Source organism: Asterias amurensis, chromosome 11 (genome assembly GCF_032118995.1).
Source record: "Asterias amurensis chromosome 11, ASM3211899v1".
Lineage (NCBI taxonomy): Eukaryota > Metazoa > Echinodermata > Asteroidea > Forcipulatida > Asteriidae > Asterias > Asterias amurensis.
This window is the reverse complement of record NC_092658.1, coordinates 659686-686206: the sequence shown is the minus strand read 5'-3', so window position 1 is coordinate 686206 and position 26521 is coordinate 659686. Positions and strand designations below refer to the sequence as shown.

Genomic DNA, 26521 nt, shown 5'->3' with positions numbered 1-26521 from the left:
AAGCTAAACAAATTATGTGGAGTAATTATCAAGTGTCCACTGCCTTTAAGATAATTGCTTTGAACACATTTTTAGATTTTTAGTGAACCAATGTTTTTGGGTCCAATATTTCTGGTAATCATTTCAATTCATCAATCCATAAAACCATCTTTTCTCCATGCACCTCTTTCATGGCTCTACCTTGGAATTATGTGTTACCAGGATGGGGTGCAGAATTCCGCAGCAAGCAGAATCAAGAACTTGGGGCGGATTCTTTATATACGCAAACCTATTTGTACATACACAGCAAATTCACCCCCATGCAAAACACTATCGGTAATTACTCAAAATAATCGTTAGCATAAAAACTTTAAAAAGCTGTTGATAGTATAAAAAAGACATTGTGGGTAACGGCTCCCTCTGAAGTAACGTAGGAAGTAATTTTTCACAAATTTGATTTTGAGACCTTAGAATTAGATTTTGAGGTCCCAACATCAACATCTGAAAGCACACAACTTCGCGGGACAAGGGTGTTTTTTCCCCCATTAATTACTTGCAACTTCGATGACCAAAGGAGTTCAAATTTTCACAGGTTTGTTATTTTGTGCACATGTTGGGATACACCAACTGAGAAGACTAGTCTTTGAAAAATATCAATATTGTCCTGTGCATTTAAAGAAAGAATTATTGTCAAACATTGTTAATGGCTCTGGACACCTTTGGTAATTTTCAAAGACCAGTATTCTCACTTGGTGTGAAATATCAAATCTGTGAAAAGTTTAACTCAATCAGTCACCAAAGTTGCAAGATATTACAAGAGAAAAAAATGCCCTTTTTGCACAAGTTAGTGTGCTCTCAGTAAGGCTTCAGGCTCTCCATTGCTCATTACCAATTAAGGCCAACGGTAATTTAGAGTAACTACCAAGTGTCCAGTGCCTTTAAAATTATTTCATTATCTTTTTCTTTGAGGGAGGGAAGGGCAAATTGGAATACAAGATTGTAAATTTGGATTGCTTTTGTTGAATTTGGAACCAGTCATTATTTGATTTCTACATGATTCCACAATGATCTCCAAACCCTGTCACTAATAAAATAATAGACACAAACAATAAAAAGGCAACACAAGAAACATTTTACTTTTCTGATTTGCCTGAGGAGTCAAGCTGCTTTATTGGATGTTTAAGGAAGAACATGACAATGACAATTCAAAGACATTATTGATAAAAAGACAGTGTCCTTTAAAGATGATGTCAATTTAAAGACAGTGACATTACAACAACATTGTCATTTCAAAGACAGTGTCATTTCAAAAACAGAATAAAGAACTCAATTTACTTCATTTCTGACAAAGAAGATCCGAGTTCTAAGATGCTTAACTGTAAAGAGATTGACATTGAAGTCCTTGGTGTTGGTCAATGATTGAAAGGAACAAAATACTACAGTTCAACAAAAGGATTATATTGACTGTCATTTCTTATTCTGTGAAAGTTGTGATCTATAATATTCAAGTTATCACAAGATATTATACATCTTGAGATTGCCATAATATCCAAGATGGTCTAGAGTCAAGAGAAGATGTTATTTCTCAGAGAGTTCTTCCTCTTCCTCAGCGTTGCATCTAATCCTCATCTTCCTCTTCTTCTCCACCACCACCACTTTGAGCTCTACGCATGTTCCTTCGCTTCACACGGCCAGGACGTCCACCACCGAGAGGAGAACGTGTAGAGAAGTCAATGTGCTTCTGGGAATCCAGACGAACAATGAAGGAAGGGATGTTGACGACTTGCTTACGGACGCTGTAAAATGGATCAAAATCAAACAAAGAATACTCAATCAACGACATCAATACTGCTAAATTATACATCTCTGTCAACTCCAAAAGTATTTTCCCATAGCTTTAATTTGGATGGAAAACCACCAGACTGCAAGGTTTGTAGCTGAAACTTTTACTGGACCAGAAAATTCTTACAAGACCAGAATCAAAATAACAGTGTCCCATTTAAACTGTTGTTATTTGACCCAGTGCTAAGAAAATTTATCTTGTTTATCTTATGGTTAAAACTTTCAACCTCATCAGAATTAAAAGCAAAAAAAAAAAAAAAAAAAAAAAAACCCAACTATTTAGGACACAAAAAATAAGGTGAGTGACGAAATAACATTAAAAAAATACCAGACCACAGCCGGACTTGTCTGGTCGTAACTTTACTGGCCCAAGGATTAAGCACGTTTATAAGCGCAGTATAAATTTGTATTATTAAAAACACTGGTCTCAGGTCTGGGGCTCAGTGTTGATTTCAATTCCCCCATTTCACTTTGCAGAATAATGAATCGATGTACACTATTGTGTCAGAAATGAAAATCTGCACAAAATATTTGCAAAAGCTTTAAATACTTGTTGATTCATAACATGGATCCAAAATTCCATACCTGTTTTCTTTTTAACTTAGAAGCCAACAGACAAAGCAAGACAAGACATAAGGATTGGATCTTTGATCCAACCTCATTGGCCTTGAATGAATGCAAGAAATAGATCAGTCAAAGAAGGGAGGTGATACGTAGGGATTTGAAAACCCAAGTGGCCTCATCATCACTGTCTGAAACAGATGAGGTGTGGACTGCATTCAACTTCACAAGGAGTGTGCCAAGACGTTGGGCCTTCCACGCCCAAGTGGTCTTGCAAGGAATATCACATTGCAGTAAAGATGTTAACAAGAGACCCATGACAAGATATACAGCTAAGGGTTTAACCCTGCTGCAGTGATCTTGGTGAATAATCAAGGTTAAGGTCATCAATCAACTTGCGAGCTATGAAGACCCAGGGAATGAAAAAGTGTACAAAGTTACAAATTGGAAACCTAAACAATTCATTGTTTTTCATACTTCCATAAAAATTCACGAGACTTTATGATTTAAAATGCGAGAATGAAAACTACAAACCGGATGTGACGTTGTCGGATGAGTACACGGGCGTGATGAATGCTCTTGGCTAGGCCAGACTTGAACACTTGCGTTTGCAGACGACGTTCCAGAAAGTCTTCCACTCGTAGACCCAGGACGTAATCAAGTTTCATTTTGCCCTCATCAAGTACTCCGACGCGGACCAGACGACGCAGCAATGCATTACCTACACAGTAAAGATATCACAGATAGGAGTAGTAATTGACAAATTCAGAAAGTTAACCATCAATTGCAGGTAGACATGGTTACCGTGGCGATAGGGGTGTAGGGGAGCAGGGGGTAGGGCACTAACCATCTTATCTTCAAACAACCTCTTAGGATCTTTGGGGTTTAGGGTAGAAGGGGTTGGGCTCTAACTGTCTTATCTTCAAACAACCTCTTAGACTTAGGATCGTTGGGGTTTAGAGGAGAAGGAGGTATAGCACCAACTGTCTAAAACAGCCTTTTAGGATATTTGGGGTTTGGGGTAGGGTTCCAACTGTCTTACCTTCAAACAACCTCTTAGAACCTTTGGGGTTTAGGGGAGAAGGGGGTAGGGCACTAACTGTCTTACCTTCAAACAACCTCTTAGGATCTTTCTCTTCACGTGTGAGGAGATCACGAGCAGCCTTTCTGATCTTGGCCAGGGTGTACTTCACACGCCAAACCTCACGTTTATTACGCAGCCCATACTCGCCGATCAGCTTCAATTCTTGATCAAGACGTTCCTTCTCAAAAGGACGTCTTGGCGTCACGCTGGTTTTGCTGCACACCACTCTCGGCATGTTGACGTCTCAGATGGACCTAGAAACAATTTCAGTGAAAAACACTTTTTATTTTTTATTGTTGTCAATTTTTTTAATTATACAATTGAGTTTGCAGCTTACAGGTCATGGAGAAGAGCAAAATAAGTTCTGTTTTAATAACTAGCTGCAGCAGCAGTGGTACTGATGCCAAATACAAGACCAAGTAATAAATGTAACAAGGCCAAGCTAGGTTTAAAAAAACTAAAAACATTCACAACATGCATGAATCTGTTTGGTGCTATCGGTCAATCTGCGCGATCAACCGACCGCGCTGCGCTATCGACCGATCGCGCTGCGCTATTGAAATATCTATTGGTCGCGAGGAATGGTTTTGCGCGATCGGCCAATTGTGCAGGAATGGTTTTACGCGATCGACCGATTGTGCAGGAATTGTTTGGCCCGATCGGCCGATGTTCAGGGGCCGAATTCACAAAGATGTAAGATTGATCGTAACTGCAAATCCGCGCTGCGCTATCGACCGATCGCGCTGCGCTATTGAAATATCTATTGGTCGCGCAGCAATCGGTTGAACACGCAACAATCGGTAGATCGCGCAACAATCGGACGATCGCTCAACAATCGGTCGATCGCACAACATTCGGCAACGAACATGCGCGATCAACCTATCGTGCGGGATTGGCTTGGCGCGATCGGCCGATTGTGCAGGAATGGTTTTGCACAATCGGCCGATTGTGCAGGAATGGTTTTGCGCGATCGGCCGATTGTGTAGGAATTGTTTGGCCCAATCGGCCGATGTTCAGGGGCCGAATTCACAAAGATGTAAGATTGATTGTAACTGCAAATCAATCGTAGTTGCTAACTTAAGTGTGACATCACAATATAAATCACAATGGTGATACTGAAAATTTGTCTTGCAATGAATTTTATTGCTTTGAGAAATCGCCCCCAGGTATGGTTTACCTGCACGATCGGTTGAACGCGCGAAACCATTCCTGCACGATCGGCCGATTGTGTAAACCCATTCCTGCAGCATCGGTAGATCGCGAAAAACTTTTCCTGCATGAGCGGTTGATCGCGCAAAACTTTTCCTGCATGATCGGTCATTCACGCAAACCCATTTCTGCACGATCAGCAGATTGCGCAAAACCTTTCCTGCATTATCGGCTGATCACGGAAAAAATACTCGTAGCGCGATCAGTCAATCGCGCAAAGATGATCATCGAATGATTGTTGCGACCAATTGATCTTTCAATAGCGCAGCGCGATTGGTTGATCGCGCAGATTGATCGATCGCGCCCAACAAATCCATGATGATCATGAGTCACTTCAATCAGAATAATTACTTAATTTCCTTAAATTTTTTAAATTATATACAAATGAACATTTTCTTATAATAGTATTTTTCCCTTTTAGAGCTTAAGGAATGTCAGTAGTATAATTTGTCTACATTAGTTGCATTAGAAAAACAAGAAAACACACAAAATTCGCCTAAAAATATTTTAAAGTGCGCCCTCTATCAACAGACCGAAGTATGCACGTGTCCCACGACATGGGTAAGCAAAGACGAGTCGGGTGTGCCATGCAAGTGCTCACCGAAAAAAAAACATTATAAATTTCATGAACACTCCCCAAAAAAGCTCTATGACACCTAAATAATCTCTAAATATCAATGATGAATCTTGTGAAGGAATAAAATCACTTATTTATTTTAATAGACTAAAAATATTGTCAAAAAGGACAACAGCATAATGTTGCGAAACTTACACACGCACGGATAAAATTGGAAAGGAAGTCTGCCCTCTTGTGTTTGTGTCTTCAAAAGGATCCGAAAAATGTCTACGCAGGAAACTTTTCCAGAGGGAGGAAAAAAGAACAGCCTCAACATTTCTACGAAACGCCCACAATCTACTCATCGTTATTGCAATTAGCGCCCTCTATTGTCAATTATTGTAGCAATCCACAATATTCTGTAGGTGTAGTAAAAAGAAAACGTCTGGATTTTGCTTTCCAACCATGAACCACCTATCGTAAACAAACAGTGTGTGTAATGAATGGTGAACACCCACATTCCGAAACTGTGGCGTAGGATTTCAAAAGAACGTAGGAATGTTTTTTTTTCACGCTGGTGAGTTCCCTTTTCAATTTGCACATTCCCCTGGCTGTTTATGGTTGGAATTTTGTTTTAGTTAGTTTTCGAGCAACTGATGATAGTTATTTTTAAGATAATTTTTTACATTTTATTTCTATCTCAATCTGGACCCCTGGATTGTGGGATTTATCATGTTATATGGTCACTTTTGTTGTGACTTCTTCACAGCTGCCACACTTTTTTGTCACGAATCATCTTATTTCACAGTAGTTTAGTGCTTGTTTTTGCTTACTTCGCAGAGTTGAGAAATTTCAGACATTTAAATTCAGACTTGTTTATATGTCTGCTTAAAATTAAAAACCAGCTAGCTCTATAAACTAACTACTAGGTCACAGGTATAGGCCTAACCCTAATTAATAATGAATTTGCCGTAGCCTGTGTTATTTTTTTCACATACAGATGTCACGCTCTTTTTCTTCGGATAACTTTCCGTATGGCGCCACCACTTTTTCACTCATTTTTACAAAAAGGGATATCTCATTGAGGTAAATTAGATACTGTATTATATCATATCGAATGAAAAAGTGGTGGGGCCATACGGAAACTTTTCCTTTTCTTCTGAGTTTGTTCAATTTAATAATGATCTACCTGCTTTCACTTCTGGGACTGGGGACTGTCAGACTCGGATTCATTTCCCAAGACGTAAAAAAGCTTTGTATTGTAAATCTATAATTTATAATAAATATTATAAGTAATAACTCCAAGCCGAGTCCTAGTGTTTTTACCAGGGAATGGAAATGAATATCATTTCAACTAGGCCCATCCTTAGTTGCGATAATCGTAACCCTCCCTCCTCCCGACCTCCCGACAATCGGGAGGATGGAGGGTTACGGCTCCCGACAGTCGGGAGGATGGAGGGTTACGATTATCGCCACTAACTCCTATCCTATGTCAAGTGCTAAGTAGTGGCAATATGCTTGAGTCCTCCGAGGGATTCCATCGTATATCATGGCAATGGCATTGTTTTGTTAAGTGTTTAATGTGGCTACAATAACAACCTCTTCCTGAAGTTGTTGTCATTGTTTTCAGACCATTCGGTCACCAGTAACCCTCACCTACATGTAGCCCCGTTATGAAGACCCTAATTAAAGTCACATTGACTCTTCCTCTGTGCATTGACACAGACTCTCCAAGTCTAAGAGGAAGGAAATTACACAAACTTTAAGTTTTTACCATCTAGGGCCTATATTAATCATTGATTGGTGTCATTAACAAAGCTGTGTTCTTTTCTTGTCAGATGTAACATTTTAAGAAAGTGACTTTCAGCTTCAACCAGTCAGCATGGCTTTATCATTCCGGACGGACACAATGAGACTCAGATGGAGCTTCTTGGCTCTTGGTCTAGTTTTGATCCTCTCTGGATGTGGAGATGCTGCCTCTTTAGCTGACACAAAAGGCAAGTAATAAACTAGCTGTGATAACTAGTTGTTGGTCAACCCCCCCCCCCCCTATACCCAAAAGCTGCATGCTGTACAATGAACCATGTGTTAAAATTTGCCATTACGACCCCCCCCCCCCAATATGAGGTACCTTTGGTTTTATTACCAGAAATGATGTTGTGGATCGGGCCTGTTGCCAGATTCCATAAAAATTATATACATTCTGAGGTATTTCTATTTCAGCTGGTAAACTGTTTTAATGTGCAGTACCACTTTCATAAGGGGAGCTCACCACTAATTTTTGTCCACTTGCCACACCACAACTGCAACTTATATATCCTGTGAGGAGTTTGTTGCAGTATTCGACAGATACAGATACCAGAATCTCCCTTAACAAGTTAACAGTGGTCCGCTGGCCAAAATGCCAAATGTCAGTTTTATAACTTAGAAAGCTCGGTTCGTAGGAAGTATGAACCAAGCTTAACTGTTGAAAATAGGCAGCAGGTGACTCTTCTCACGTTTTTCGAGATAAAAACTGGCCTCATCCACTTTCATTACCCTAGGGATGCCATTTGTGGTTTAAACAGGGGGTAGGTTGTGATGATATGATCTGCTGTTTGCTCTGCTGCACCGCACTTAAAAACTGGACTTTGGACAAAGCCCCATCTGAACATGAGATATGAGTTTAATTGATGAAAAGGATTCGGGTTGGACAAAGAAAAATTTACTAGAGTGGGATTTGAACCAACGACTTCCCAGATTAACGTACCAGCGCTCCACCAACTGAGCTATCTAGCCCTATGTTGACAGTCCTTCTATTTTGTCAATATTGTTGTTCTTTTTACCCAGTCAGTTTCTCTTGCAGTTTATTACTTGAATGATTGATGAAATTGAACCGGATATCATGTATTTTGACTGATTTTCTGATTATTTCCTCCAGATACTGTTTCCGAAGCTACACTGATGAGTGTTTTCTCCATTGCATCCTGTATCTGTTTGGCCATTACTTTGATTGGGTGTTCTTTCTGCTGCAGAACTGGTTTTGCTGTAAGCCTGTCATTCCTCATCATTTCTTATTTTACCCCTCTCTGTTTCTTCTGTGTCTGTTATTGACTGACAACAATAACAAATACAGAGAAAGACATTAAAACTAAACTGATTTAAAGGGTTTTTATATCTTTTGTAGATCAAGTTTTTGGCGATGACATTAAGTGTCATGGCCAAGTGGTTTAGAGCATCACATTCAAGTTCTGTTGGTTAAGTCACCGGAGTGTGGGTTCGAATCCCGGTCATGACACTTGTGTCCTTGAGCACGATGCTTTACTGTAATTGCATCTCTTCACCCAGGGGTATTAATGGGTACCTGCGAGGGTAGAGATTGATGTTGTATAAGAAAAGCAACTGGAGCGCCACTGCAGCTCAGGGCTGTATACACCAAAGGGAGCTGAGAAAGATTCAAGGAGTGTTATTGGCCCAATGACCAGGGCACTAATGTAAAGTGCATAACACGTTGTTGTTAAATGTGCGATATTTCTATTTATTCAATTTTTGTTGACCCAAGTGTGATCTAGAATTTTCCATTCTTTCTCAAATGTTGCAGAAATTTGAAGAGACGACAACAGAGCAGTCTGTAGTGGGTCAGAACTACACCAGCTTTGCTGACTTCAGTCCCCCAACCATGAGCACCCCAAGCCATCCACCAGGAGCCTCTGATACCGATGCAGTCACCATCGAACCTTTACCTCAACTCCCTGGTCGTACCACTAATCAGTGGGTTAATGTATTGAGGGTTGGAGGAGGAGGAGGTTCAAGTCCTGGTCAGACAGTGCAGAGTATTAAACTGATTGATTCTCCAAGGTTTCAGTTTCCTAGGAGTCAGATTAGCTACGTTGATGAGATGGGTAATGGATGGTTTGGAAAGGTAAGTTAGGATCAAGACAAACTTTTAAATCTCTGGACACTGTTGGTAATTAGGAAAACAAAACAAATGTTGGATTGCCCTTTCACCCGATTTCTCTCTCATACAAACATTGGTTTAACATCTATGTTTTTGAATCAAGAAAGCTAAGTTGAGCATTTCCTCTTCATTTGCAGACGCAATATTTCAAAGTCTGAAATACAGTTTCAATTGAAAGAACCTAGACTCCCTTTGTGGAGACTGTCAAGATATTGTCTTACATTTCCTGCCTGTGCGTGGAGAATGTGGAATGTTTGATTAAAAGTGTATTCTCTGTTTGAAGGTTCTACAGGGGGAAGCCCAGCGGATGCATCCCGGCCTGCGTAAGACACGTGTTGTTGTTAAGCAACTACGGGACAATGCATCACCAGAAGAGCAACTGTTGTTTCTTCAAGAAGTTCAACCATACAGGTACAACATTGATTATCACTCTGGCCAATACAAGGCATCTTGTAAAATTCAAATGAATGTTTAAAAAGACGCACTCATTTTCCAATAGCTATAGATTCCTTAGAAAGATGGAAACAAAACTTAAAAGTCTTCAACCTCAAAATCCAACTGGGTTTTACGACGATACCCTTCAAATGGAATTAAAAAAAAATATAATTAAAAACTTTTAAAAATGTTACGTTTAAAACATACGATCTTTGTGTTTATGTAAAAAGATTTTAGTTTATTCCTGAATTTTAAAGTAAAAAAGAACCTGCGTTTAGTTTGACTTTTGACTGGTGCAAATATTCATCTCCTGTCGTGTACCGACCCATTTGTTATTGATGTTTGATGACGTCACATTTTAAATTTAGCCATGAAGGAATAGAACATATAATAAAATTACATTTAACACTTTTCACGATGACTCTATTTATTGGGGAATTTAATGCATCACAAAACTCATTTTTATTCTGGAGAAAGTCTTTAAAGTGACTAATACAATAAGAGGCAAGTGCAATGAAAATTCAAACTTGAACTAAACGGTTGATATTTGATTGTGTTTGTTGCAGAGAGGTTAATCATCCCAATGTGTTACTCCTGCTTGGACAGTGTATTGACAGCATGCCATTATTACTCATTCTAGAGTATGCGCCGTTTGTAAGTATCCCATTCAGTTCATAAAGCCAATAAACAGACAGGAAGTAAAATGGTTCTCCTGAAATACTGCTCACTTTAAAGGCAGTGGACACAGCATAAAACCTTACTTTGTAACAAGTAATGGGGAGCTGTTGATAGTATAAGACATTGTGAAAAACGGCTCCCTCTGAAGTAACATAGTTTTCGAGAAAGAAGTAATTCTCCACAAATTTGATTTCCAGACCTCAGATTTAAAATTTGAGGTCTTGAAATCAAGCATCTGAAAGCACATGACTTCGTGTGACAAGTGTGTTTTTTCTTTCATTATTATCTCGCAACTTGGACGACTGATTGAGCTCAAATTTTCACAGGTTTGTTATTTTATGTATATGTTGAGATACACCAAGTGAGAAGACTAGTCTTTGACAATTACTAATAGTGTCTAGTGTCTTTAATAAAGAAAGCAAAATAAATTGAGCAAGTCTGGCACATATCAAAGACAAGAAAACCACCTGAACTAAGACTACATTTTTCTATGAAATGTTATCTTCGTTTTAATTCCATTCATATTTAAGTGCAGCCCACATGAAGTGGCTGTTTGTGATGTAAGGAGATATCTCAAAATAAAATAAAAACGGAACACTCTTCAAGTGCCTGTGATCATTTTTCTGCTTTCTTAAGCGCAACTTTAGGCTTTATGATTATTTGGACTAATTATGAATATCTTAATTCGTTTCCAGGGTGATTTGAAGTCTTATCTACGTAAACATCGCAGTGAGGCTCAGGAGATGGCTCATCAAGATATCCAGCTTAAGATGGCTAATGATATGATCAGTGGGTTGATGTGGCTTCACCAAGCTGACTTTATCTACGTGTTAGTATTCAGTCTTTTCTTTAAGTTTTCTTTTGTTTATCTGGAGCCAAGGGTTACATCAGTGGAGGTTTTGTGTCAAGCTAGGGAGGCATTTGAGTAATGCCAGGCCATCTCTTTAAAACAGCCTCCCACATCAACTCAACTCAGACAAGCAGATACTTGTTCCCAATTGAAAACACATCTCAAAACTTTGATTTCAAAAGTTATAGGTTTCAGGGTTTGGTTGTCTTTGTGTATAGCAGAGTTCTTGTTTTTGTGCCACTGGTGCCATCCCTAACAGACATGGTGCACTAGAAATGTTTGGTCATTATTATTAAATATGGCCCCCAATCCAAATATTTATTATTGACCATTTGTCTTCAGCTAGGGGGGTCATGTAAATCAAAATGGCTGCCTGGGTTATTTAGGTTCAAGATGTAATCTATCTTTTGATAATTTTGATGCACCTGCCACAAAACTCCACAATGCATAAATACAGTTCACTATCAAAATCATGAATTATAGAAACTTTTAAGAGATGCCGTTCAGACTATGAATTTCAATAATGTATAATAAATGTCAGCCCTGAAAACTAGAGTTTAAAAAAATTATAACAATTTATGTGTTTTCATTTTAGTGATCTTGCGACTCGTAACTGTCAAGTCAGTGCAGACACCTCTATTAAGATCGGAGACTATGGTCTGGCCTTAGAAAAGTATCCAGTAAGTATTGTCTCTTATAATAAGTCACAAAGGAACAAACTTTGGAAGAAAAACCAGTCACTGCTCTTCAAAATGTTGGCACTTTGGAAACTTTTCTTCTTATATGACATTGATAGCAATAGCATTAAATATGTATTTTTTCTACAAACAATGAGATAAAGTTGTAGGTGTTGCACAGGATTGGTAAGGATAAAAAAACATTTTTAATTTTAATCTGATTGCTCACTGATTCTGAAGTTCACAGTTGAAACATTTGTTTGTCTGTGAAATATTTCCTGCTGTAATGAGGCCAATATTCAAGAAAACTATCTGAACCCCCCACCCCCCCAAAAAAAAAAACCCAACTCGCAACAGCTGATTTTAGTTGTTACAACCAAAATTAAGAACAATGTGTTTTATATGCTGAAAATTGTGCATGGTTTTTCTCTATTTCTTCTGACTCGCACAAAGGATAAAGCCCAAATTTTCATAGGTTTTTATATCATGTATTAAGCACTACCAATCCTATGAGACCTTTAAGGTAAGAAGCGTATGAACTTTCAGTTTGTGTTATTTCACATTGGCCCCTGATGTCGCATATATATCTCACTTTTTGTTGATCTGAATAAGTAGTGACATCCTTTGTTTCTAACTCTCTGATATTCAGGATGATTATTACATCACAAGAGACAACAGCCAGGCTATACCAATCCGATGGTTAGGTCCAGAGGTCATTGACCTAAAGGATGATGGGTCAGTCAGAACCAAGAAAATCACCAAAGAGTCAAATGTCTGGTAAGACGAGAAATTAATTCCTTGAGTATTTTGAAACCTACTGTAGCAGTGAGGGACATTGTCTGCACAATAATAATAAAAATAATAGTGGCTTATTATATAGCGCGCACATCCGTCACTCACTGCGAGGTATGTGTAACTACAATTGAAGTATGAGATCTACTCCTTTTACATAGCACCATAAAATGGTTTACAAGGTGCTGGGGCGCATCAAGTCAGGAACACTGGGGCAAACCCCTTCTCTTTTCGATAAGCGCACTGGGATCTTTTACAAGTGTTACACAACACACAGGACCATCGGCTTTACATCCCATCCGAAGGACGAAGCAATGGCTAACTGTCTTACTGAAGGACACTAGCGTCATGACTGGGACTCGAACCCACACTCTGCTGATTAGAAACACCAGAGTTTAAAGTCGGTGCACTTAACTGCTCGGCCACGATACTTTTGGCTTTTAGAATCTTTGCATGTTGTTTGAAATTTCAATATTGTTTTAATTTTCACATACTTATAAATGATGTCAGGTTTCAAGAAATTCTTCATCCAGAAATTTACCTGTGATGGTTATTATTCTGTCAGGTCGTTTGGTATCATGATGTTGGAGCTATCGACCGGAGCCAAGAGACCCTACGCTAAGCTGACTGATGAACAGGTTCTCCAGCAAGTTGTGAAAGAGCAAGAGATAAGAGTTGATAAACCCAATCTCAACATCCACTACGCCAAGAGATGGTGAGTTTGAAAGCCTAGAATGTTAGTCCACTTCTAAAACGAGAAAATAGAATTAGTTGTTGCCAACATGCAAACTGCTGACCATTCAAAAGGACCTACGGTATAAAGGCACAAAATAGTTATTGGCCTGGCGTTTCATCCCTAGCCTTTGAGACAGACTCTGCTAGGGCGAAAACATCTGGGCCCAATTTCATAAAGCTGTATAGCAGAAAATACTGCTTGAAAAATTGTTCTGCTAAGCACAAAATGAGTTGGGCACCAGTTGTAACAGTGTAAACTTTATGGAATGTTGGCTGGTAACCTTTTTTTGCTATGCAAGATTTTCCTGTGCTTAGCAGGTTTTTGTGCTTATCGGCTTTATGAAAATGGGCCCTGGCCTATGACTTTTTTTTTCCATTTCTAAAAAGCCTACATGGATCCTAGTCATTATGCAAACTTGCCTTCTAAGGATGAGTAGAAACTATTTGCAATGATCTGTTTGATTGTTTTATTGCCTGTTTATAGGTTTGAGATCATGATGTACTGCTGGCTAGAAGCAGACGTCCGACCCAACATGAAAGAACTCCATGGTCTCCTGCTTTATCTTATGAAAAACCGAGACCGAATCGACATGCCTGACTTTGAAGCTCATTGGAACTCCCTAAAGCCAGCTGCTCTCCAAGAGTCTTCTGAATCAAGTAAAGAAGAAGAGGGACCTGCGACACCGGTTCAGAAAAACCTTTCAGGGCCTGGCTTTGAAGACAACTTTGTCCACCCGCTGGCAACCACACCCGAGAAGCGATCGACACAACAGAGGGTCGTAACACCTGTAAAGAAGGCAGAGACACCCATCAAAGAGCCACCGACGGCCAAAACAGATTCCCTTCCTGGGTTTGACTCCGACTTTGGCAAAATGGCAATCATCTCTGGTGTTGAATCCACTACACTGGATGTCTCAAGCCCGAATAGAAACATGAATGCTGAAACCAATGACCCGGATGACCAACCACTATTTGATGATTTTGTAAGGGCGGTTGTCCATCCAACTGCTGAGTCAATCCCTCCTCAACTTGCAGATCGACCCAATGAAGGATTCCAATCTGATTTTGTGGCTAAAGCTGAAATCTCACCCTCACCGCTTTTCCACGCTCTGGAAGACGGGATTGAAATGAAAGATACCTCCCCTAAAAAGGAACCCCAAACAAAGTTACACTCCAAAGCAGAGCTTAGCGACAACAACTCACCGGATGTTTCCCCCACCAAGACGCCATTAGAGCTACACCCATCGGTCATCAATGCTAAAGAAACTGAAATGTCTCAAGAGAAGGAGGCTGCTCCTCCTACCTTCATGATGCAGGAAGATAGACAGCGGTCAAGTACACCACTCTCTGATGAAGTGTTTGAATCTTCTACTAACATCTCAGTCGTAAGCCCAGCTGACGATGACGGCCCAAACAGCTTCCTCTCCTCAGCCAACTTGACCCTAAATCAAACCCCCGCCCCTTCAGATATCTCTCTCTCATTCCACTCTGTTACTACCCCAATCAGTGATGACCACTCCTTCACTAGTTTCAACGATGTCACCCCAAGCACAGTCTATCAAACTCCAGATCAATCACAGGATGATACTTTTGATACAGTAACAAGTTCTCAGAGTGAGGAACCCACTTTTATCATCAAGCCAGACTTCTCTCCGGCTCACATTAAACTCTCAAACCCCTTCAATTCCACATCAGATACTGAGCATTCCCCAACAGAATTCACTGGATACGTAACGGCTGATATGACCCCAGCTATTCCATCAAGTGAGGTCATCCCCCAGGCATTCCAACCCGAGTTAGAAGTGGAGACCGATGGAAGTTTGGTAGTGGAACCCCCTGGCGAGAATACCTTAGGACAGTCTGTGTTTGAGTTTTCAGGTAAGATCTGATTATTGTAAAAACTAGGGGCAAACTTTGTATGTATCTTTAGTATTTGTAAGAAATGTGCCAACTAATTATAATGCTGTTTTAATGTAAATATTGTTGTAAATTAGAATTGATGTCACTCTATGTATTTGATTTCACTGTTGAATATTATGAAGTACTTACAGTACACCTTGTACAGTATGTGGCAAAAATGTGCAATACATTAACCCTCCTACTGTTTGACCATTCAATATCACCCCCTGTGGTTTTGAAGGATAGATGCACTATGCTATTCTGCAATATGTGGTGAATGCATCTTAACAGTACACAGTCAACCCTCCTACTTTCTTACCACTCAATTTCATCCACTGTGGTTGTGAATGATATGCCAGCCTGCAATATGATACATCACAGGTTACACATGTACACAGGTAGTTCTGTGCACAGATACTCCACAATACAAAATTCATTGTGGCAGTTGACTTTTTAAATGTTAGGTCGACTCATTGAAAAATAATCTAAAGAGTTGGAGGGTTTGAAAAGGCATTGAGACTGTGTTCCATTTCAAAGTCACTGCTTGCCTTGAGTGCAGAGTTGGGCATTTTATCTGGAAGTTTTCCACATAGTGAAATATGTTTTCTTTATTCTAATTTTCCTCTGTACAGAACTTTTCTAGTCATTGTCGTAACAACTAACATCTTTAAGGCCGGTTTATAGTTGGTCGCGTGATGGTCGTGCGACGGAAATCTTGCGTGCAATCCTAAGACTGAGGCCTAAAAACCGTGTCTTTTTATGATCGCGCGTCAAGATTTCCGACGCCCGACCATCGCGCGACCGACTATAACTCGGCCTTTATGCCTACACCTGCTTACATTGTTTTTACCACTGCAACATTTTGTAATACAACTCAACCATTTTCATATCACTTTGAAAATGGTCTTGTTATTAATAATTACATCTTGAAGACAAGTTTAGTTTGATTGAAGTCGCATTGAAGGTTTTATTTTTACTGTTGACATTCTTATTTTTTGGACAGTGCACAGTTTTTGACTTAAATAAGGTGTTAGAAAACAAATCTCAATTGTAAGACTAGAAGTGAAAATTCCAGGTGTAAAATTTGATCATTTATGTTTAACTTAATTGATTGTACATAACGTGTGATAATAGACATTGACCATTGACATCTTACTTTAAACAGTTTGAAAACTCTCGTTTCTGGAGAAAAACCCCCACCTATTATCACAAGAAAGTATGCATTGATGAGGAACTTAAACCTTATTAACTTTCTTCCTAATAGTGATCAATGCTGTATACCTTGGTCATATGCTGAGAGTAATTTATATAGACTGCCAATACATGATGTAGGTTTAGGCTTAAAGGCAGGGTGTACTTTTGGTAATTACACTACAAGTTAATAACCATTGAAACTTACTTCTATAATGAGCACTGAAAAGCTGTTGATATTATAAAACATTGTGAGGAACGGCTCCCTTTGTAGTGTAGTTTTACATACAGTAGCTAGGAAGAGATAATTTTCTCCCCAACAATTTGAATCTGAGAAAAGCTTGAGGCATAAGGCATCTGAAGCTCACAGTCCTATGCAACAAAAGGGTGTTTTTTCCATTAGTTTCTACCAAATTTTCACAGGTTTGTAATTTCATGCATGTTGGGATATACCGAGTTAGGATACTGGACTTTGACATAATTTACCAAAAGTGGACCCTGCCTTTAAACCTTCTTGATACCACACACTGGAGACTGTTTAATTGTAGAGGAGATTGCAGAGAGATAAAGATCCATGATACTATAATGGAGAGAAAATCTCTGGTACTTATTACCAATACACTGAATCAGCTACTGTAATGCATCGTATAACCATTATGTAACAATGTAGAGATTTAAATTCCATGCTTGACTGATCACACTCTGTGAGTGAGTCTTAAGGGTGGGTGTGTCTATTCTTGATTTGAATCACTCATGCTGCTGATCGGTGGGAAGTTCTCAAGACGTCTCTATCGTGACCATCGATATCTTCAGCATCGATGTGAGTTTAGTTTTGGGTAATTCTGGCTAATCTGGACTTGTGCATATTGTTCTTCTTTGTAGTGTAGTATTTATTTAAAAGCAAGATGTACGTTGGTTTTGCACGGGTGTTTTTAGTTTTGCCTCTAGCTGTCCAAATTGTCTGAGCTGTATACGTATGTAACTTCAAAAGCTAACTTGTGCAACTTGTTTGATTTGGTATTGAATGCCTCTGGTTTGAGCTATCCAAGAAATGTTTGCATTTTGGGATATTGACTCCTTGGAAGGGAATTTGGTTCAATCTTTGTGTATTTCTCCGAACTGAAAACAGTTTATAACTTTGTCCTTCTTTAGTTGTTACCACTATTCCCTTGAATGCTTGATTGATCCTGACATTTTATTTGTACAGAATAATTTACATAACCAAGCATGCAAGAGTCTGTCTAGTCTTGAATCAAGGCGTGATTCCACATAAACCTTGAATCGAGACTATGGAATGCAAAGCATGAACTCTTTTTTGTTTGTGATTTCACTTTTCAGTGAGGTTACCAAACAGTGGTTTTCAAGTTTGATTCTTCTTTTGTCTTGTTTTTTTAAGAAGCAAGTTAGCTGATTTTTGTTGGTACTGTAATGATGCTTGTTTGTAGTGTTTTTATAATTGTAGTTATCCCAGCAAACAATAGACTTATAATAGAGAATGTATGCAAATGTTATTGCCTATTGAGGATGATTCAAGTTTTATTTTAATTGAAAACATTTGATTTCAAGATCTGGTACAGCCTTAGTGGTTTCCAGACAAACAAGGCAACAAAGTTTGAATATTAACACTGCCACTAATCATTCTACGTATATTGGACAATTTTGGTCTGAGAAAGTGTTACTTCCAAAATGCTTTATATTTACTTTAGTTTCTCTTGCATTACAAAGCAAAATACCTAAAGAAAAAAACAACAAAAACATTTCCTATTTAAAAATGTAATTGCAAAGGTTTTTTTCCTGACGTTAAAGCACGTTGCAGATATCTAGCAATCTTGTAGGTTTAGGCTTTGTAAAAAAAATGACAGTAGAAAAAATTCTCAGGCTACTTCTTAAATTGGCTTGATTTCAAAAAGTAACAATGTAGCCGAGCTTAATAACTAGGAAGATAGATTCCTCATTGCAAATGTTTAGTGTTGAGATTGATTCAATAGGAATGAGGGATTTAGTTGTGTACATTTTGAGTGTTTAGAAGAGAACTAAGAATGGCTACATTGTGATTGTCTAATGCATGGAAGTCTATACCAATTACAATCACTGCATTATCAGGTCATGCTTTGCATCCTTGACATCCTTAAACATAATCGTGACTTTCCCTTCATGCAGATTCCAACGTCGCCTCCCCCGCTAATCAGCAATTCACAAGTCAAGCTTCATTCATCCCTCAATCCCCACTCAACCCTCTCACCATCACAATGACTTCGCAAGAAGATGATCCGGAGGGCTCCCTCACAGTCCAGTCAGGTGATGTTTCGATGAGTCATAGCGTGACGTCATCCAGTAGTAGTACCCGTGTGGTGAGGACGATGCGTACCGTACGACAGATTCAGATTGTTGGAGGAGAGGAGATCGTAACGGAAGTCACATCTCCAGTGGAAGATGGTGTGGTTTCTATAGTAACGGGCTCTGATGAAGATAGGACAAACACCTTGACGCTAACAGGTACAGGACAGGTTTCCACAGAATATGTCTTATAATTTCTTATCATTTATTACTGTGAATAATCTTCATTTTTGCATAATAGTCATTCTGTTTTCTTTTTTGGGTATTTGTGTTGAATCACAGTGATAAATTGTACAAAATAGAGCTTAGACCTGTGATTTATCAGGATCTTAATCTTTTGCAATTTTTATTGTCATGCGCCCTCGAACAGGCTGGTCCTGGAGAGAGCGCAATATAAGATCAATAAATTATTATTATTATTATTATTATTATTATCTTTCCTGATTTCAAGATTTGTCTTTGGTCTCCCTCCCCCTTCCGATTTTCTTGAAAAAGACAAACTTGCCATGACTGAGATGAAAAGACTTGGCCCTTGTTCAGATACCTAATTGTAATAATGCAGAGTCTGTAAACCTACAAAATGTAACAACTTGTAAATTCATTGGCTTCATCTCCACGTACTAAGAGGAAACTTCCCTCAAATTTTCCAGATTTTTCATTTTTCTACAATCTCACCCTTGTAGAACATTAACAAAAAGTTGGTTGACCCCTACTTATCAGATGGCGAGCTTCAATCAGCATCTCAGCAGAGCTACCAGTCCTCCCACCAAACATCATCAGTGATGAAACAAACAAGCAGCAGTGAGAAGATGTCCTCTCTAAGTTTCTCTCAAGATGGTGACATCACTAGCACTGATGGCACAACGTCAGTCATGAGCGGGGAGAGGTCTTCAACCTCTATCCAGAAAACATCTTCATCCATGATGAGACAGACCATCAGTGGTGAGAAGATGTTATCTTTCAGTTTGACTCCGACCGAGGAATTCTCAAACACTGACAGTACGATAGCTCTCACCAAACAGATAAGTGGAGAGATTGCATCCTCATCTATCACAAGACAAGAGAGTGACAGCTCCAGCGAGATGGTTGGAGACATGGAATCAATGATGCGGCAGATGAGTGAAGACTCCTCAGTGAAGCGACAGATTAGTAGCAGTAGTTCCTCTACTAGCGTAAGGAGCAGCCAGACCTCTGTAAGGCAAATCAGCAGCAGCTCTAGTATCTCCAAACTCACAAGCGGTGCTGAGCTAACAGTTGGAGATAACTCAGCCCTCATGGAGCAGTTGAGCAATATGTCATCATTCAGTCAGAGTTCTCAGAGAATGACAAGAAGTGAAGTTTCATCTAAGATGATGTCTTCATCAGATCAAGATGGGAAGATGACAATGTCTAGTAGTATGAACCAAGCTAAGAGTCAACAACAGTCTTCAAGTATTCAAGTTATGACTCAGGTGAGTTTTCTCATTAAGTGTTCTTAGTGAGTGTTTATGTTTTATTAGTTTAAAGAATGGGAACTATGGGCGCACAGATGCGCTGGTGTATTATTAAAGGACAGTTTAATGAGTAGGATTTTAAATTTTGCATGGTAGAGATACAATCTAGTGAGGTTTGTAGTAACACCATGTACATGAGTAGGATTTAAAATCTAGTAAGGATTTGCGGTGACGCCTAATAATAATCTCTCATGCCTTGTGGCAGTTCTTAAGAAAACTGTTGGTTTAACGACTCCACCAATCTCCTTCAGAATCATGACAAGTCAGAGAGAGATTGTTACATGGCGTTAAAACAAAACCTTTTTAGATTGACTTGCTCTATGCTCTCCAAGTATAAGTGAAAAACATCCTTTTTTAACCCAGAGTGGTTTATATTGACATGGTGGAGCGTATCTCATTCAAGTTAATGCTTCGACTGTGTGTTAATTCTGCCAAAAAGTAACTTTCCTATCTGTACCATTTCCTCCCATCAGAGCTCAGGAGATCCACAACAACCTATGACCTTTGACCTCAATGCTCTGACTATAGGGTCATCCAATGGTCATTCATTGGTACAGAGTGACCCTGAGTCTACTGTAGAGAAGACAATGACCTACTCCTCTGAAGGGCCAGGCCAGATGACCGTTGGTCAAGCAATATCAATGCACGGTGGTGGTTCAGCAACGGATCAGACTGAGAATGGAGTACAGGTATGATTCAAATTATAATCAAACTTTACACTGAGGTTAAAAGTTGGAACAAATTAAATTAATTTAATTTAAGATATAAAACAGTTGTATGGGATTTGAGGCATTGCATGCTGGCGAGGTATCAATATATATTTGGTTTGCGCATGGAGCTGTTTATTGCTCCATGGTTTGACGTAACACCATGTGTGTATCTACTTGCCAGGTAGAGTTTGTTCTTTAGAGAACTGTCTTACTTTATATTCTACTACCGCGGAGTAGATTTTCAGAATCCGGGAGACTTCTCGGTTATGAAAATAAGTTTCCTGCTTTTAGATTTAGAATGCTTTAGAAAAATATAATGTCCAGTTACAATGATGAGGCGTCAGTCTCAATTGACATGAGAAACTTTGAAAAGTGAAAAAGTCCAATAAAAATAGTAAAGAATAAAAGAAAGACGTCAACAACCATCATCCCAGTAGCCTGAACATACTTGTAATAGCAGCCAATCTTATTACAATCAAACAAAACAAGAAGAGTTATTTATGGCAATGAAAACTAGGATCTCTCATAAGTGTCTTGGTCAATTCCTGGTTCCTCAAGATACATTGTCCCAGATTTCCTGAGTGCAAGTTCCTAACTGATTTGTGAAAATTGCAAAGTTGTTAACAGCTTTCAACTTTTAAGCTTTAAGACCTCTGAGTAGTACAATCTGTAATCCTTGCTGCAAATTCTATTTTGAAACTCATTCACATGATTTATAGGTGAGTTTTGATATTTTTGTTTTGAAGGTTTCAATGAAGTGGCAAGGTTCAGCTTCAATGAAACAAGAACAGAGCGTCTTCTCAAGCAATGTCATGTCTGAAGGAGATCCTGTCAATCAACTCCAAGGACTGCCTGGCCAGTCTAGTCAACTCGCCATTACATCTCCAGAAGGTGACTCAGCTCTTGAGAACTGATTTTTGTATATATCCCTCTGGGGATTCAAGAGCAGTTTTACGGTATGTTCACTCTGATGAGTGACGACAACGCCTGATTTGAATTTCACAGTTGTTTCTGAAACTAAAATCACTGAGAAAGTTCATAACTTTCAAATCAAAATTCAAATTCATAATCCACATTCCCTCATAAAATTCCTCAACTATGAATACCTCTCAACCTTAAGTTGGCTGATTGATGGTAAGCTCCATAAGAAGTACTAAAGTTCTCTCCGGTAATTGTTTTGCTTAATTATGCTTCATTGTATTCACATGCAGCTATTAATTGTATACATTGATTATTCTAATTTAGAGAATAGAACTATATTATAGCGTAGGTTGATTTTGGAATAGTTTAGGATAGCAATAATTGTAATAAATAATTGAATGAAGATATCTGAAGCGCCAGTATCAACCCCAGATATTCGCTCACAATATTGGTATTCCCTCATTATCTTTTAGACTGAGTGACACCCCTAAGAAAGATATTGGCAAAGTAGGGGGACCACAGCATAGGGCTAGATTTTAAAATCTGGTGGCCATTGGTTTAAATCCCACTCTAGTCATTTTTTCCTAGGTCAACCACAGTCAGTTGGTCAGTTTCCCTTGTTTATTACTTGACAATATGTTTTTAGGGTAGAACTTTAGCTATTTAGTGTCTGCAAGATTGATGCATTATTGCTTTGCTATTCAGCTGAAATGTTTTTAGTCACTTTGACTATCGGAATTAAAGTTTAAGTAAACGTGTATATGATTGGTTTTTTGGATTGGTTTCAAGTTGTGGCTATAAAGCACTTTAGTAGCATCTTGCAAGTAAAGTACTTCTTATGATTCCTATGTACTAATATTATTTCCTTATGTGTTTTATCCTAAAATGAATACCTAAAGTACTGTATTTTCATATGTATTTTTGTATTGGAAAGAACTGATGTTAGAAACCAAGTACTGCTTTTGTAGTTGAATATTTGTATCATGCACAGACAAAACGTTTACAAACTTCATTTTGGTCTGTTTGGTAGTCCAAGTTAAGAAATGTATTCAATATTTTAGGAGAAAAAAGTACACTATATTGTAAATAATGACAAACCGAAAGATGTGTAAGATTAAACCTGTTGGAATTGGTTTGATTTGATGAAATAATAAGAGTATCATTTCAACGTTTATTTGTTTTATTTCAGGTTCAAAAAAAGCATTATCAGTTAGGAATATTCCAAAGATTTATACAAAACTTTTACTCATCTGTTAAAATAGCCTTCAATTCTAGAATCAATCAAATTGAATGAATTTATACAAATTAATGTAAATATTTAAGACTGCCAGTAGTACTATAAAATTAGTTGTTTACGCTGTTGTGATTTGAACTCGGAATATCTGTGTACAAGTTCTTTTACAGTAAGTCACATCGTAGTTTAGTCTTGGCTCAAGCCAGTTTAAAAATATTCTTTTAAAATTTATTTTGCAACAGCTGAAACTGTTTTGAAACATTGTGGACTGAAGCATGTCCAGTCAATATTCCTGAGCTCTGTGCTAAAAGGTCATTAACTGCAATTTCATACAATCACAAGGATGTTGAATTAAAAATGTGAATAACTTTCAAAAGAAATTAATCAAAATCAACAAAGAAATGTTTTCCTTTGAAAACTATTGTTTCTTTTTGCTAAACAATTACCTTGGAGACCACTCTTGTTCAATAAACTCTATGATCCAGAAGCTCAAAAATATGGAAAACCAATTTGATAAAATATACACAAACTGCACTAATGGCCTTATAGTACATAGATGACGATTTGTACTTTACTGATTGAATATAAGAGCAGGTTTGAATATACCATGGGTAATAGGGTGTGGTTGTCACCCAAACACACAACTAGAGAGATGTAACACTCTCAACTCACAGTGAGGAGGTAGACATTGCATTGTCCTGGCAACATTTTGGGTGACAGGAAAACAGTTTGGGGAAAAGAGAGGGAAAAGATGTGTAAAGAATGTGCCTTGTGGTAAAGTGTCATTGATACTGACTTTTGATTTGATTATCTTAAAATTTGAAATAAATATTCATCCTTTTCTATGTTGAATTGAAATTTAGATTGTGTGATTGTATTCAGATGACTTTTGATGACAAAGTTTTAACATTCCAGTGTTTCTGTTATAGATATGAAACTTGTAGAATGCTGTGTGTAGCCAATTTAAGCTTTATGGCAAATTTCAACTGCCTTTACACAAGCATGGCACATGGTATTAATGGTATGAAAAGTACTATTGTTTTTATATGCACAGCTGACACAAAGAACATTATTGCGCTCATGAGCTCAGCTGTTGTTGTGTTCTATTTCTATGGTTTATTTTTTATGATGGGCTACTATATTTTACGTTTTGGTAAAGTTCTTATTATTCAAACTTGGATTTGAGACTCTGCATGGTGGGGGAGTATAATCAGGTTAAGTTTGAGTAAGAACCATGTGCAAGTTTCTTTTAAATAGTGTTGGTTCTAAGAAGAACCCGTGGTTGACAACTCAACGTTTTGATCAGTATGCTCTGATCATCTTCAGGAGGATTGAAACACTGAGTTGTCAACAATCGGTTCTTCCCATAATCACGACAACTCGAAAGAGATTTACACATGGTGCTATTACAAACCTCATCTGATTATTTAAACTCTCGGTTGAAAATTTGTTAATAGTAAATGTTGACAACTGATTAATGAGTAATTTTATTAATTTGGGATTTTTTTGTGTAAGTTCGGAAATGGGAATTGTCAAACTATGTTGGTTTGAATCGTTCAGTGAAAGGTTGACTTCATAGCACCTTTAAGGTAACAAAGTAATGTACATGATATATTTAAGCAATTTGTGAGTTAGATTAAACTAATATCTGGTACAATGATGGCTTAGTGTTACAAGTTGACGTTTAATTTGAATTCCATGGACTATAGAGACAGTTACTATGTTACATGGTGCGGGGCAAGCTTTTGAGTAGTTTCATTAGAAACAGCGAACACCTATACCGGTACACAATTGTGATTGAATGTGTATGGCATCTGGAGATTGCTACATAAAAGCTTGACCCAAACCATTTGCCATAGCAACTGTTTCTATAGTCTGAGGAATTCAAATTTAAGTGGTTATTTAACATGTGACCAAATAAGTCATTGGACCACACTTTATTTAAATCTCACCTACAAATTACTTATTGGTAGTAAATACTTGCACATTTTAACTTCAGTTGGTGAATCAGGATTTATTCAAATTCAATGGAGGCATAATTTTAGGATAATGGGTAAGATGGAGCAGTTTGCAGGTTTTGGGTATATTGTACCGTCGATTATGTAAGTTACATGTAGTTAATTTGATATTTTAGTCTCTATTATTGTTGCTGCCTGCATTCATTTATTACACAGCCAGAATTTACTTTGTCTTACTATTCTTTAATGTATTCTCAAATTAGTTTCTCATGTATTCTCAATGTGTATTCAAGTGAATGCCGTAATTGCCATTATGCAAATTAGCCCAATCAGCCTAATTATAACCATTAGCACAAATGTTTATTTGCCTACATGTATCTTAAAGGCAGTGGACACTATTGGTAATTACTCAAAATAATTATTAGCATAAAACCTTACTTGATTATGAGTAATGGGGAGAGGTTGATAGTATAAAACATTGTGAGAAAGCTCCCTCTGAAGTAATGTAGTTTTCGCGAAGGAAGTAATTTTCCACGAATTTGATTTCGAGACCTCAAGTTTAGAATTTAAGGTCTCGAAATCAAGCATCTGAAAGCACCAATTCGACGACCGATTGAGCTCAAATTTTCACAGGTTTGTTATTTTATGCATATGTTTATTTTATGCAAACACCAACTGTGAAGAATAATCTTTGACAATTACAAATAGTGTCCACTGTCTTTAACAATTAAATGTATTTTCTCTACAAATGACAAATTTATTTCTAATTGGAGCAGACTATAATAATAAAATTGCTTTGAAAGTAAAGACAAATTGCTTGGGATTTCTTTAGACTTCTGTTCATATTCTTCAAGGGAAAAGACAGGTTTTTGATGATAATAATTAATTGGTATAATTGGAAGAGTTTTGCCCTGATCATACACAACCACACAACTAGAGAACAGACCAATGCACAAGCTCCATATTAAAAATAAATCGCAATTCATCTTGGGAAAACAAGTACTGTTGAATATAAATCAAGCTGCCAAGATGGACGCCATGCAGTACTTTTCATGTCATTTTTGGCATGTGTACCAGGCAAGGAATTCCAAAGAGAATCAGTAAGTGGAATAAAGCTGCTGGAATGGCTTTGTCCTACAGGCTTTGTTCTGCGTCTCAGAATCAATTTGATAGATGTTAAATTTGCATCGGGATAAAGAATATTAATTTTGTGGTTTTTACCCATATACACCGATGTGTGTAGCACTGTATACTCAGTACTTCCCCCCCCCCCGAGTCCTGTGAAAAAATCACAGGCATTTTACTCGGGTGGGATTCGAACCCACGACCTTTACAATTCTAGAGCAGTGTCATACCAACTAGACCACTGAGATTGCCCGGTAGCTAGAGGCAGTTCGAATACTATGTTTTAGAAGCGAGGACTGCAAACGATTTAATAGATGT

At 38.1% G+C, this 26521-nt stretch overlaps 2 protein-coding genes across 2 annotated transcripts; one reads left to right on the top strand and one right to left on the bottom strand.

Annotated features, from left to right (window-relative positions):
• Nucleotides 1-1110: 1110 nt before the first annotated feature.
• On the bottom strand, nt 1111-5523 carry LOC139944503 (small ribosomal subunit protein uS4). The gene is made up of 4 exons (XM_071941537.1): nt 5448-5523; nt 3491-3720; nt 2917-3103; nt 1111-1775 (listed from the first exon to the last, which is right to left on the bottom strand). The coding sequence occupies exons 2-4, from the start codon at nt 3699-3701 to the stop codon at nt 1598-1600; spliced, it is 576 nt and encodes a 191-aa protein (XP_071797638.1). The 5' UTR covers nt 3702-3720; nt 5448-5523; the 3' UTR covers nt 1111-1597.
• Nucleotides 5524-5649: 126 nt separating this feature from the next.
• Nucleotides 5650-24857, top strand: LOC139944659 (uncharacterized). The gene is made up of 15 exons (XM_071941726.1): nt 5650-5808; nt 7070-7228; nt 8152-8258; nt 8812-9132; nt 9452-9579; nt 10170-10257; nt 10977-11110; nt 11727-11811; nt 12458-12585; nt 13166-13315; nt 13820-15213; nt 18586-18921; nt 19483-20213; nt 20729-20944; nt 21712-24857. The coding sequence occupies exons 2-15, from the start codon at nt 7114-7116 to the stop codon at nt 21877-21879; spliced, it is 4101 nt and encodes a 1366-aa protein (XP_071797827.1). The 5' UTR covers nt 5650-5808; nt 7070-7113; the 3' UTR covers nt 21880-24857.
• Nucleotides 24858-26521: the final 1664 nt, after the last annotated feature.